General features: G+C 40.4%; 1 protein-coding gene across 1 annotated transcript in view; it reads right to left on the reverse strand.

Annotated features, from left to right (window-relative positions):
• Positions 1–584: 584 nt before the first annotated feature.
• Positions 585–15,485, reverse strand: part of LOC145351028 (suppressor of cytokine signaling 5-like) — a 42,616-nt gene continuing 27,715 nt past the window's right edge. Inside the window, exons 2-3 of the mRNA XM_080200627.1 lie at positions 8,651–8,793; positions 585–2,447 (exon numbers count right to left, since the gene is read on the reverse strand). Coding sequence (XP_080056753.1) covers positions 846–2,432 — 1,587 coding nt within the window. The 5' untranslated portion in view covers positions 2,433–2,447; positions 8,651–8,793 and the 3' untranslated portion in view covers positions 585–845. The remainder of the gene's footprint in view (positions 2,448–8,650; positions 8,794–15,485) is intronic.

Genomic DNA, 15,485 nt, shown 5'->3' on the forward strand with positions numbered 1-15,485 from the left:
AAAACGTGGCAGCCAATTTATGTGCAGCAAGCTTCCACAAGCAGCAGTGAGATATTCACCACATTAATCTGTTAACTGAAGGACAGATATTGGCTTTGAGATTGGGGATAAATCCTCTGCTATTATTCAAAATAGTGTTATGGGATCTTTTATGTACATCTGAGGGAGCAGTTACTTGATTTAACATCTCTTCTCAAAGATAGCACCTCTGAAAGTGCAGTACTCCCTCAGGCAAACACTCAGGCTGCACTGTTTTATCTGGTACCCAATTATCCTGAAGTTACTCCAAAGAATCTATTAGTCAAAAAAAACTTGAGCTAAATAAAATAAAATTCTTCCAGTTTGCTTATCATCCAGGTTAAATGCCAGAATGGCAATCCTACACAAAAGTGGTGTTTATTCTCCGAAATGACGGTCTCATTAAAATTTGATTCAAATTCTATCACGATTTCCAAGATCCTAGTGAATGTGCATACTCTGCAACCTCTGCACCAATTCTGGAGCCCCAAAGTTGCCCTGAATCAACGATTCCTTTTTGACCATATCTTGCACACAGACAACTTCAAAAGCTAGTAAATCCCTAAACGCCAACATAATAAATACATGCACATTGATTTGTAGGTGGATCCATGATATCCACTGAAAATCAGACACCACAAAGTGCTCAAGTACCTGAAAGATAAACCACACACTAAGTCAATTCAAGCCTTGAATAATTCAGAAAGAATTAATTCTTTCCAAATAAATCTGCAACTTTCATAATATCCCATAAGTAAGCAACTTTTCGACAATTTAAAAAAGCCAAGAATCATAGGGTGCAACTCTCATTTGGCTTTCGATAGTTCTCACTCTAACCATCGCACCCTTACTTTCTGCTTGTAGTGATACTCTTTCAGATACTCTTGTAAAGGTGGGGGAAGTGGAAGTGCATCTATCCCATCATATGTTGTACAGTTGCAGATGGCTGCACGGCAGATGTACTGCAGACTGAAAGGAAGAGTCCTGGTCAGTGGAACAGTTAGCAATGGTTCAAAAAACATGCATGAGCTGGGATCCTTATAATGTTCCAAAAGGCCAGTTACTGTAGTGGAGTGAAAAACACAGGGGTCATGGGCATCAAAACTAAAATTGTGATTCCACTGCTCGATCCTGGCATGCAAAGAGCGGTTATAACGGCGGAAGCTTACGGAGAATAGGTAGTCCTCTTGTGCCGAATCCCTGAGTAAAAAGGTGCCTTCAGGCTTGCCGTCAAGGAGAGCCTCAGCTTCATAACGGTCCATCACTCCCCAGTAACAAGAGTTACTTGTAATCTGAAGCAAGTCCGGCACTAGACAATGAATGTAATCAATTTGTGTGTGCACTTTCCAGGGCCCAGGTCTGGCAGAGTGACTAAAGTTTTCTCCTGGCATGTGTCGTGCTTTCTGTTTGCGTGCCTGGAGACACAGAGTTGTTGTGTCCTCTTCAGAGTCCCAATCTCCATTTGGCATTCCTCGATTATCACCAGAAAGCTCACTCATCCCAGGTGCTAACTTTGGTCCCAACTTGTACGTTTGATTAATTTGTGCAGTGGATTCAAAAGTGTGTATTAGGGCATTAGGAGGAGGATCGACCCCTTCCTCGATGCTGAGCCTTCGTCTTTCTCGAAGCCGATCTTCTTCATCTTCTGCAGAGGCAAAAGTTGGATCAAATGTCTCAAGCCAGCAGGCTGATTGTGAGCTAACGGGAGCAGTGTGTTGCTTGATAAGATGCCATTTTTGGGCTAAGTCAGAGCCAGCTGGAAAAGGACATTTTTCAAGCATCAGTTCAGAGAGCAATATTTTTCTCCTGCTTGAGGATAAGCCCTTAGACTGTTTATTATGTGTTCGCAGTGGAAAACACAAACCTACAGTTTCTTGGAAACGCTGGCGTATAGATTGTCGTGTGATAGTTCGATTAGACAAATTATCCATATCATGTATGGAACTTACACCGTATCGTCTTTCACGTCTCTGTAACCCATACCTTGTTCGACTAAAGCGTTTATCTGTATCAAAAGACATTTGCATTTTTGTAGAGCAAGAATGTTTCTTCTTCCCACCCCATGGAGCATGACGGGAGTAAGAGTCTCTTCTAACAAGATGAGACTCCGGTGCAGCAGCTAAATTTTCATTCTCTTTATCTAAATCAGCTTCAACAATCTCTGGGACATCAGATACACAGTTTCTATTCCTTCTGTCTGCTTTTAGACATGTGTCTGTAACCAATGGTATAGTTCCATGTCTATTTAATAGGCTTGACCGCTGCTGAGGCAGATCGCCAACTTGCACATTTGCATTTTTACCAACTGAACATTGACAGTTTAAATCGTTTTCATTTCGACCTCCATCTTCATTAACAAAAAGGCTCTGACATCTGTATTTTAAATTGCTCCACATCTTTCCAACTTTATCCATAGGTTAAACACGTATCTAAGGATATAAGAAAAAATATTAAAACAAACTGAGAAATAACAGTTCAAAAATAAGACTATACCATAGCTTAAATAAACCAGAAATTAATACATATCAGAAACAAAATATGTTACCAATTATTGAATAGAACTCCTGAATAAAGAGAATATTTTTTCATGCTACAATTTGCATATTTGAATTCAAATCTCCAAATCTTTTTTCACTAATAAAATAACCTAGATTTAGTCAATGCAATGCCAAGTTCCATTAAATTCTGAATACTCCCTGCATTGGCTGAATAACTAAAATTAAGCCAGCAGTAAATAGAATTTGCATTCATATAGTGCTACATCAAATCTACATCTAAGTGCAACTAATTGCTGTTTGCAAATTAGTGTTTAAATAATTGACTGCATTTCAAAAGTAAGACCTGATGTACTGAAAACGGGAGGAAGACAGCGAATCTATTTCTACTTAGTTCAATCGAGAAAAGGACATTGGCCAGAGTATTGGAGAGTTTCCTCCCCCTTTTCAACTAGTACAAGGAGAGGCTTTATATCCTCTTGAACTATTGGAGCAGGCAGATACGATCAAACCAAAACCAAATTGCTGACAAAGCGATTGGCCTGCAAAAGTTTGCAGAAGGTTACTTTGAATACCTCAATAAATCATGTCACAAACTGAATTACACTTCTAAATCATTGCTCAACTAAGTGAGAGGAACACAGGTACAACTATTGAATCAAACCTTCAAAATGAACAAGTATCCCACATCAGCCACAGTATACATTTTTTTCCAAAAAGCCATAATTCAGCTAAGCTTTGGAAGTTTCCAAGGCAGTTTCAATTGTTCAGTTGAGGCTGCCTTGTTGCTGACCCTATCCACTAAACCAAATGGTATGCTGATTTTCAAAGACATGCTCCACATGCAAATTAGCGCTAACATGACAATTTAGTTCAGTGACTAGAGATCATCCTGTAGCAATAAAGGATGACTTAACTGTATTGCAAAATCTGCTGTGGCGTTGTCATCCATATATATTAGTGTTTAGTTGCTTTTAATATTCAGATATTGTAATACCATCTCATTTCGATGGCTCAGTAATCAGAGGTAAATGCAGTAGCTTTTTTATAATGTACCTTTCATCTACAGCTCCAATAGGCAACCATGTAAAATACACATCTTCAATAGTCAACCATTCACAATACATCGACAATATTGGAACCAACATGTTAAAAATTGAGCAATTAAAAGATTTTAATCCTAAACTCTACTTTGCTTGAAAGTGCAGCATCTTGCTTCAAGTACATTTTTTAAGCTTGATTTTTGGTTTCTTAAAATATAGACAAAAGCAGTCAACACCTTAAAATATGATACTAGTTTATTTTTATATGGGAACATCTAACTTCTTATATCACAGCATAATCATACATCAACCAAGTTTCAAATAATGTACACAATTCAAAGTAAAATCTCATTCAACAAAACTTTGAAAATTGCGTAGCGGGGCAAATAAATTAATGAAAAATTAATTTACCTTGGACTTTTGTCAACAGTATAAGTACTATACACAGAAAGTTGATCGCATTGATGTGCCAGGAGATTTAACGCACCATAAATCACACCTTGATTCCATGCAGTTTGATACTTGATCATGTAACAATCTTTCCCCAAAGATTTGTTAGTTGGAACCAAAATTTAGAGACAAAACCTTCCTAAAATATTTTGTTTGTTCAACTATAGATACATGTAGACTAGGGCTTTTGTTCCAACATGCTGGCCACACTTGTGGATTAACTGCAAGATTCCAAGTAAAATTCTTCCAGGAAAATGCAGAACTGTTGTTGAAAGGTTGTGTCAACAAGTCAACAATAGCAACGTTTTTTGCCAGGATAAGTTCATATCAAGTTAACTGCAGTATTATTTTGAAAAGACAGAATTTTTTGTTAAAATTGATGTTGAAACAAATATTGAATACAAAATAACATCTAAAATCATTTTAGGAAACAACTGGAACATGCTTGGAACCACTACAAAAGCTTTTTGTGGGTGCAAAATCTGCATTGTCATGTGAACTATGAAATACAATTGTATTGTCATTCAATTTCAAAAGCAAAGGCATTTCAGCAGTGTTTTTTCCCCCCCAAATGCACAGAAAAAGCAAGGAATGTCATCTTCAGTTTCAAAATTCCGGAAACTACACATGCTCAGAATGCACATATACTTTTACTTCAAATTTTAAAAGTTACATGCATCTTTGGGATGTGTCTGAGCTATAAAGCACTGCACCAGTATCGTCTCGTGAAAAAGTAAAAATTGAAGCTAACGTTCACTGAACTGGGCGGTACGGCAGAGGTACTAATTGACATTGCTCTTTACCAAATTAGAAGATCGTGACAATGGCCCAGTTAAAATGAGTGTTGAGCAACTAAGCACTATAGTGACAGATGCAGAGGTGCTAAAAAGGCTTGAAGCACTCCAGGTAGAGAAGTTGCCAGGCCCAGATGGGATTGCTGAGAGCACTAAGGGAGCTGTCGACAGAAATTTTCCAGGCCACTCTGAACACAGTATTAGTCTCGGAGGGCTGGAAGATTATTAACAATGATGTCACATTTGCAAAGGGGCAAAGGATTACCCAGGAAACTACAGACCTGTCAACTTAACATTAATAATGGGAAAACTGATGGAGGCCATAATACAGGATAAGTTAAATATACACCTAGAGAAAAGTTAGTTAACACTGGACAGTCAACATGACTTAGTTAAATTTGTCAGCCATGAGCTGTCCTTAAGAACATAAGAACATAAGAAATAGAGTTTTTTGATGAGGTGACACAGACATTGGATGAGGGCAGTGCAATGGATGTTGTATATTTGGATTTTAGATTTAAAAAGCATTTAATTCAGTGCCACTGCATTTCACTGCATTGAAATTCATCTGCCAAGTGTCTATCGCTTTGGTCAACTTGTCAATATCCCTCTGAAGTCACTCAGCATAATCATAATTCACTATTCTCTCTCTCAGTATCATCTGCAAATTGAGATTTTGCCCTCAACGCCCGTTTCTAAATCGTTTATATAAATCAGAAAAAGCAAGGATCCTGGTACTCTACCCTGGAGAGCACTGCTTTCAACTCGTCTACAGTCTGAGAAATGCCCATCTATACCTCCGCTCTGTTTCTAACCACTTGACCAACTTCTAACTCATGCTGCCAAGGGCCCATCAATCCCAAACACTTCTAATTTGCTAACATATTTAAAAGTAAAAACAGAAAATGCTGGAAAATCTCAGTGGGTCTGACAGATCTGTGGAGAGAGAATAAGAGCCAACATTGAGTCTGGATGACTCTTCATCAGAAAGTGATGAATTTAGAGTGCTATAGAGATAGGGCTGGAGAATGGAGTTGGCTGGGTAGCACTTTGGGAAACTGATGCAGACACTATGGACCAAAAGGCCACCTTCTATGCTGTAAAATTCTATGATTCTATTTGTCTTCACCACAGGTTGGATGCCTGACGTGTGGGTGCAGCCAGGTGCAATTTCAAACGGATCTAAATGAATATTACACCACAATTTATTTGGACAATGGCAGATTGATAAGTTAGGCATTGAAATAATGAGGAGGAATGATAGGGGAATGGATATTATTTCAATTGCTTGCAAACATTCAGACTTTAGGACTGAATTTTGCATGAAGTCACGTTAAAGGTCTGGGTGGGTGGGCAAATGAGAAAATATATGGTGTAGGCTTGCTTATTGACTAATTCCGAGACAAGTATTGAACGAAAATAGTCTGAATAAATGGATACGTTCCAGCTGAAAAATGCAACAAATAGGGTTCCACAGGGATCAGTGCAGGAGCCTCATCAATTCAAAATCTATATTATTTATTGGCTTGGATGAAGGGACCAAATACGTTGCAGCCAAATTTGCTGTCAATAGGAAGGTAGGTGGGGAAGTAAGTTGAGGTCACAAATGTGAAGAAATAAAGATAGGTGAAATGAATGAGCAAACATGTGCCAAGTGGAATGTAACGTTGGAAAGCAATGTTAGGTTATCCAACTGGTAAGCGTAACAAAGAAAGCAAAATATTATTTAGATGGAAATGGATTATGGAATATGACAGGAGAAATTTGGGCATTCTTACAAATGAAACAAATTGTTAGCATACAGATATAGCAAGTGGGAAAACAAAATGGAAACTTGACCTTTATTGCAAGGAGGATACGAGAATAAAGGAAGGAAGTCTTGCCACAATTGAACAGGGCATAAGACAAAAATAGAATATAATGTACAGTTTTGGTCTCCTTACTTCAGCGAAGCAGTTCAGAGAACTACACACCCATCCAGACCTAGAACCAGGCTTCATGCAAAACTCAAAATGTGAATTCTTGGGGCATTTAAAATTTATTTATTAGTCGCAAGTAGGCTTACATTAACATTGCCACAAAGTTACTGCGAAAATCCCCTAGTTGCCATACACCGGCAACTGTTCGGGTATACTGAGGGAGAATTTAGCATGGCCAACCCACCTAACCTACACATCTTCGGACTGTGGAAGGAAACCAGAACACCAGGGGAAACCCACGCAGACACGGAGGGAATGTGCGAACTCCACAGTGACCCAAGCCAGGAATCGAACCCTGGCCCCTGGTGCTATGAGGCAGCAGTGCTGACCACTGCGCCACAGTGCCACCCCCATTTGAAACAATACCCACTATCCTAATGTTCCCACTTACAAATATTTCAATGCTTGAATTATTAATATCAATTTATCATTGTCTCAGCGTATGGCAGCGAGGACAACTAATTTTGATCTCTAGAATTAAAATTCAACATGAGCATTAACCACATCCAAATAATTTCCAAGGCAAAGTAGTCAGAAACCTAATTTATCAAAGTATAGACACATAAATACACTACTAAAATTTAAATTCGCTGAGTGCAGCCATTTCCTTTTGAAATGGCTGCACTCCTTTTGAAACGGCTGTAGAGGGCATTGGTGAGGCCGCAGCTGGAGTACTGTGTGCAGTTTTGGGCGCCGTACTTACGCAAGGATAATTTGGCCTTGGAGGGAGTGCAGAGGAGGTTTACTAGGCTGATACCGGAGTTGAGGGGATTGAGCTATGAGGAGAGGCTGAATAAACTAGGCTTGTACTCGTTAGAGTTTAGAAGAATGAGGGGAGATCTCATTGAGACGTATAAGATGATGAATGGGATGGATAGGATAGAGGTGGAGAGACTCTTCCCGCTCAAAAAAGACAGTAGGACTAGGGGGCACAGCCTCAAGATAAAGGGGAGGCAGTTTAGAACGGAGTTGAGGAGGAACTTCTTCACTCAAAGGGTGGTGAATCTCTGGAATTCTCTGCCCGTTGAAGTGGTGGAGGCTGCCTCGCTAAATATTTTAAAGAAGCGGGTTGATGGGTTCTAGGGCGGGAAAGTGGAACTGAGCCACAACAGATCAGCCACGATCTTATTGAATGACGGGGCAGGCTCGAAAGGCTAGATGGCCTACTCCTGCTCCTATTTCTTATGTTCTTAAATGTCGGACATTGGAGGTTTATTAAAGTTCATTTATTAGTCACAAGTAGGGTTACATTAACACCGCAATGAGGTTACAGTGAAAATCCCCAAGTTGTCACACTCCAGCACCTGTTCGGGTACACAGAGGGAGAATTTAGCATGGCCAATGCCCCTAACCAGCATGTCTTTCAGACTGTGGGAAGAAACTGGAGCACCAAGAGGAAACCCACGCAGACATGGAAGGAGCGGGAGAAGAAATTTCTTAAGGTCATAAATCTTTGGAATTCCTTATTCCAGAGAGCCACTGAACATATTCAAGACTGATGGACAGATTTTTGAACTGTATGGGAGCCAACAGCTAAAAAGGAACAGGCAGGATGTTGAAGCCAGGATCATTCAGTGCGATCGTGGCTGAACTGGTGGAGCATGGTCACAGGGCAACATGGCTTTCTCTTGCTTCTATTTCTTACATTAAGAACGGGGGGGTTAGGAAAGACAATTTCAGAGGAACACCAATCTACACGTGGGGACAAAGCTTGAGCTGGAAATTAAGGTATAGCCAGTTTTATAGCAAGACTGATCAGAAAGAAAGGAAAACCAAAAAATAAAAACACCAGTGTTGCTATTTGGAATAGTATGCACATTTTGGTATGTTACAAAATAGTTGAAGTTTAAAACAAATAAGGAATTACTAACCTGATCACCTGTTTTCTGCAAAATGAACCAAGTCTTTAATTTACACTAATGTGATCCTAGAGTGTTCATCAATTCCACCTACTGGAGGACTTATGAAGTACATACAGGGACACACATCCAGGGAAGTGCTTGATATCCAGTTCCTGTTATAGGGAGAGGGTATTATTACACAGTTATCCAGTTAAGCAGTAACCTGGGCGTAAGTGCTAGTGAATGACAGAGCATGAGATTAGAGCCTGCATACTAAGGAATCTATACCACTATGAAGCAGGGTGGGAGGGTGAAGTGGGAGGAGGTATAAAGAGTAACAATGGCAAACTCAAATGATTAATATTTATGTTCTTGTTAAGTGCTTCAGCTCATGTTTGTTTCATATAAATTCACTCGTTTTTGTCTCTATATACGCTGCTCTATTTTATTTAGTCTAAACATGCACTCAATTAATCTTCCCCAGTACTGGAACGCAAGAAAGTAAAAATCTGTTCATCATGACATAACTCTTTTTTGAAAGGGTCAAGATGTGTACCTAAAAATCATCTATAATCTTTAAGTTCTGATCTGGAAAAACTAAGATGAGATGTAGCAGGAAAACATTTAAACAACAGGTGAATGACTTCAAGTCAGTGAGGTCCTATTTAAATTACTCTGATGCAGGTGCTTTAAAATATGTGCAAAGTGGCAATGAAGAGATACAACTGATCAAATACTTGGTTTTCAAAAAACTTTCCACAAGGATTCTACATTGCCAATCAATGGCAAAAAGGTAATGAAGTCATGGAACAGGATGCAAAAGTAGGACATTCAAATGAAAAATTAGCCAAGAAATAATTGAAGGATAGTTCAGGTGGATTTTTTCAGGCTGAAAATAATACAGAAAAGGTAACCCAGTAGGCTGTGCCAAGAGCCTCGCTTTTAAATAAAACATTGTCAAATTACCCAAATCCTGGCAGATAATTAAAGCTCCCAAAACTACATCGGTTACCGTGGCTTCCAGTTCTTTGTTCATGTGTACAGTCTTGCAGCAGTCACCTCCATCAATCTAGGAACAAAATAAGCCTAGGGACTGAAGTCATTTAGTTCCTGGTTTGATTCAGGCATCCACCTATAAGAGCAAGTGTTTTTTTTAAAAAAAATCAGCAACTCCACTGAGACCAGTACTTCAGAAAATGTCAACATGGTTCCAGGAAGTGCCTAGATACTGTCAATGGTGTTGGTCAGCCTCTGCAGCCTGAGTCTGTCAGGGACTGTATACTCATATCTGACAGCTTAAATCAAGCAGATCTCCAGTTGTGAATGAGTCGATTGGTTGTGGAGGACTAGCAAAAAGGCTGCTGAAAATAGCAACTTGCTTCCCATTCTTAGGTACTTAAGATTAACAGGACTGTAAATCTGAATTTCCAAAATATATCAAAAAACAAACATTGCAAATAGTAAGCAATAAGCTATTTATGTATTTTGGGGAATCTTGTCAATAGTTGTTCAGTGTATTTTAATAAGGATAGACAAAACACATGAGAATAAGGAATAAAGCAAGGCATACATTAAACTGAACACTGGCAGAGTGTGCTAATCCAGAAATGATTTGGGGCAGACAATGGGTTTGCATTCATACACAAAATTAGGAACATTGACAATATCTGCATCCTTGCAGTCCATCTACAAGGGGTGGGTGGGTGGGCATGCGTGTATAATGAGAGAGCACAAGAGTATGTGGAAAGCAAACCAAGCAATAAGTTGAGTTTCAATTATACTGCTGGTGGGGTACAGAAGTAGTGCCACTCAGGGCTTGTTTGGATGATTTAGTGTTATCCAATTTGAATTTATATAGTATTTGTTATGTTCAGTGATTTAATGTATATTGCAAGTTATTCAGGCAGGAATGCAAGAGTATTACATGTACAACACAGTATTTCAACTTCAACTTTTTTTTTTCCAGGTAAGGCATGTCTGAAGGAACTTCAGATTCCCATCTTGATTCCCATGATAATCCATGATTCACTTATTGTTTCACTCGGAAGTCATAATTGTCAGGAACGCAATGACAATTTTAAGTGAAGACTTGGTGCACACCCATTTAGTTTTCTGCACTCCCAATATGTCTATTTTCATTATACTATATTAAAACCCCTCAAATTTCATAGTATTTTGGCAAAACTCTATCAAATAGAAAGCAGATGATAAAGTTCAGTTTAAACAGATCTTATTTGCAATACTGAAAATCTATCTGTAGTAGTACAGCCAATATTATACTTCAAAATATTCTGTTTTATATTGAACAGCATTCACCACTTAAATCAGATAATCAGCTGCTGACCAATTCAATCTGCTGAATTGTGTGTATGCAAATTATCAGATGGAAGTGGAATTTTCTGTACAGAAATATTTGTACAATATTCAAGTCTCAAGAGTTAGCCCTCATCTTAAGAATATCTGTTACCAAATAACCTAATCTACAATTAGCTATTGCTTTCAAATATCAATATAGCCAACAGGTAATAAGGACATAACTGGTGTCACATGGTGCTAGGTCCATCAGATGAGAAATCAAATTTTTACAACAGAATACATTTGAACTGTACAACAAAAATAACTATTTATGACAAGAATGAACAAAATAAGTATTTATTCTCACTGTGCTTACCGCAGTCCAACGCCACCTTCTCCACATCAACAAAAATGAGGCATGCTTAAAATCATTCTGCCATTCCCTAACTACTTCAAGAAACAACAGAATCCTGAAAAATAGGAAACAAATCAAGTACCTTTTAGGTTATAAAAGATTTATAAAATTAATATTGCGTGGAATGTGCTATATTGCAAAAACAAAAAAGAAAACAATTCTAATTGCACAAATATTTTGTGCTGAATTATTAGGATATCCATTGTTTGAAGTCTGAAGTGTTCAAGTCAGGCAACTCTGACCTATACAAGAAAGCCAGATATGATCCAAGGAGATCCATCAAAGATGCCAAAAGACAGTACTGGACCAAAGTAGAATCCCAGGCTAGTCACACAGACGATGGCAAGGTCTGCAAGACGTAATAGGCTACAAGATGAAGGCATGTAAAAGCGCTGGCTACAACTCATGCCTCCCTGATGAGCTCAACGTGTTCTATGCCCAGTTTGAGCAAGAGGTCAGTGCAAGCACGCCCTTCACCCTGGGAACCTTGGATAAACCTGTATCTCAGGTCACCATTCCAAACGTCAGAGTAGCCTTCTCCAAAGTAAACCCACAGAAAGCAACTGGCCTGGATGGTGTACCTGGATGAGCACTCAGATTCTGCACGGATCTTTGCAGACATCTTCAATCTCTCTTTACAGCAATCTGATGTTCCTCTGTTTCAAGACGACCATCATCCTGGTACCAAAAAAAGCCAAGCAGCGTGTCTTCATGACTATTATCCAGTGGCTCTGATACATATCATTATGAAGTGCTTTGAAAGGTTTGTCACGGCATGAATCAATTCCAACCTGCCAAATTGCTTGGATCCACTACTGTTTGCCTACTGCGCAAAAGGTCTATAGCAGATGCCATCTCCCTGACCCTGTACTCAACCTTGGAACACCTAGACAACAAAGACACCTATATCAAACTCCTATTTATTGACTATAGCTCAGCCTTCAACACCATTATTCCTACAAAACTAATCTCTGAACTCCACGGCCTGGGCCTCGGCTCCTCCCTCTGCAACTGGATCCTGAACTTCCTAGCCCGCAGACCACAATCAGTAAGGATAGGTAACAGCATCTCCTCCGCATTCATGCTCAACACTGGTGCCCCATAAGGTTGTGTCCTTAGCCCCCCCCCCACCCCTTATACACCTATGACTGTGTGCCAAATTCCTCTCCAACAATTTTCAAATTTGCTGACGACATCACCATGAGTTATATCCGAAACAACTATGAGACAGAATACAGAAATGAGATGGAGAATCTGGTGAACAATAACCTCTCCCTCAATGCCAACGAAACAAAAAGAGACTGTCATCGACTTCACGAAGCACGCTGAAAAACACGTCCCCGTCTACATCAATGGGGACAAACTAGAAATGGTTAAGAGCTTTTAGTTTTTAGACACCCAGACGACTAACAACCTGCCCTGGTCCACCCAAGCCGATACTATAGTCAAAAAAACCCACCAATGTCTCTGCTTTCTCAGAAAATTAAGGAAATGTGCCGTGTCAGTTATGACTGTCACCAAATTTTACAGATACACCATATAAAGCATTCTTTCTGGTTTTATCATAGCTTGGTATGGCTCCTGCTCTGCCCAAAACTGCAAGAAATTGCAAAAGGTTGTGAATGTAGTCCAATCCATCACGCAAACCAGCCTCCCATCCATTGACTCTGTCTCCGCTGTCTCGGCAAAGCAGCCAGCATTATTAAGGACCCCACGCACCCCAGATATTCTCTCTTCCACCTTCTTCCGTCAGGGAAAAGATACAAAAGTCTGAGGTCACATACCAACTGACTCAAGACAACAGCTTCTTCACTGCTGCCAGAGTTTTAAATGGACCCACTTTGCATTAAGTTGATCTTTCTCTACACCTTGTTGTGACGATAGCATTACATTCTGCACTCTCTTTTCCTTCTCTATGAAGTGTGCTTTGTCTATATAGCCCGCAAGAAACAATACTTTTATAGAATCATAGAACCCTACAGTGCAGAAACAGGCCCTGCAGCCTATCGCGTCTGCACCGACCACAATCCCACCCAGGCCCTACGCCCATATCCTTACACATTTACCCATTAATCCCTCTAACCTACACATCCCAGGACACTAAGAGGCAATTTAGCACGGCCAATCAACCTAACCCGCACATCTTTGGACTGTGGGAGGAAACCGGAGCACCCGGAGGAAACCCATGCAGACATGAGGAGAATGTGCAAACTCCACACAGACAGTGACCCGTGCCAGGAATCAAACTCAGGCCAGTGAAGCTGTGAAGCAGCAGTGCTAACCACTGTGCTACCATGCCGCCCATAAATGAATAGATATATAGATAGATAGGTTGGTACATTGGGCAGATAGGTGGCAGATGGAATTTAATCCTGACAAATGCGAGGTGATGCATTTTGGAAGGAATAATGCAGAGAGGAGCTACGTGATAAAAGGTAGACCGATTAGGAGTATAGAAATACAAAGGGACCTGGGAGCGCAGGTTCACAAGTCTATGAAGGTTGTGAGACAAGTACAGAAGGTTGTGAGGAAAGCTTATGGAATGCTAGCCTTTATAGGAAGGGGTATAGAGTAAAGGAGCTGCCGTCTAATGCTTCAGTTGTACAGGACGTTGGTTAGACCGCATTTGGAGTACTGCGTCCAGTTCTGGTCACCATACTACCAGAAGGACGTGGAGACTCTGGAGAGGGTGCAGAGGAGGTTTACCAGGATGTTGCCTGGCATGGAAGGACTGAGTTACGAGGAAAGGTTGGAGAAACTGGGGCTTTTCTCCTTGGAAAGACGGAGATTAAGGGGAGACATGATAGAGGTATACAAGATACTGAAAGGAATAGATAGAGTCAATAGTGATAGGCTGCTCCCTAGATTGGGTACAATTACGGGAGGTCATGATCTCAGGGTGAGGGGGGAGGGGTATAATTTGGATATGACAGGAAGGTTCTTCACGCAGAGGGTCGTGGGGGTATGGAATGCGCTACCGAGTAGGGTGGTGGAGGCAGGCACGTTGGACTTGTTTAAGGTTTACTTAGATAGACACATGAGCGAAACAAGGATGGAGGGTTATAGTAGGGGGTATTAAATAGGGTCAGAGCCTCAGCAGACACCGGAAATGCAGACTTACATGTTAACGTTTTTGTCTTTTTATTCCGCAGGTGGCGGTCCACCTTGTTGTCAAACAAGGGGCATGCACACGGTGGGTCGTGCGTGGGCTGCTCTTGGAGGTTCCGGGAGTGGCCTAGTACTTCGTGTCGGTGTGTGTGCTTGATCCTGGACCGGTAGACAGGTGCTGCAACAGCTCAGTGACTAGCACTGCTAGCTGTGCAGATACATGGATTTGGGCCTGTGTCTGTGGGAGTTTGCGCATTCTCCCTGTGGTTGCGTGGGTTTCCTCCAGGCGCTCCGGTTTCCTCCCACACCCCAAAGATGTGCTCTTAGGCTGATTGGTATACCAAATTGACACTATTCTCCCCTGAATCTGGCTAAGTTAGGGGTTCCACTCACATACACGCAGGGCAGGGTAAGTGTAGGAGGATGCGGCGGCGCGGGCTCGTTGGGCCGAAGGGCCTGTTTCCTGTGCTGGGTTGTTCTTTGTTTGTTCTTTGAATACAAAATACTTGGCTCTATTCTTTTTTGGTTTAAAAAAATGACCAGCACCGAAATCCATTTGTAGTTATCCTTTCCCCCAACACTTGATCTATCCTCGTCCCTGCAATTTTATGCTTCCAATTATACTATTTACTATCTTATTAATCTTTGTCAATGGCAAATTTGGATAAATAACACTATTGCATCATTTAGGTCATTAATGACTACAGTAACTGAAGCCGCCAGCTCAGATCCTATTCAATTTAAGCACAAGAGAGGTACCAGAAGTTATGTTAAACCTACATAAAACACTAACTCAATCTTAGCTGCAGCATTGTTTTGAAGCACACTTCAGAACGAACGTGACATCTCTGGAGAGGGTAATTTACTAAAATGATTCCAGGGTTAAGGGATTACAGATATGTATGATGGGCTGAAAGGCTGAAAAGGGATTGAAAAAAGTGTTTAAAATTTGATGAATAAATATTTGGAGAGTAGATAAAGAGAAACTTGAGTTAATAATGAGAGGACATCGATTTAAGGTGCCTCGCAAAAGAACCAATGAAGTGA

The sequence above is a fragment of the Carcharhinus amblyrhynchos genome, chromosome 12 (genome assembly GCF_965287045.1).
Source record: "Carcharhinus amblyrhynchos chromosome 12, sCarAmb.v2.hapA, whole genome shotgun sequence".
Taxonomy (NCBI): Eukaryota; Metazoa; Chordata; class Chondrichthyes; order Carcharhiniformes; family Carcharhinidae; genus Carcharhinus; species Carcharhinus amblyrhynchos.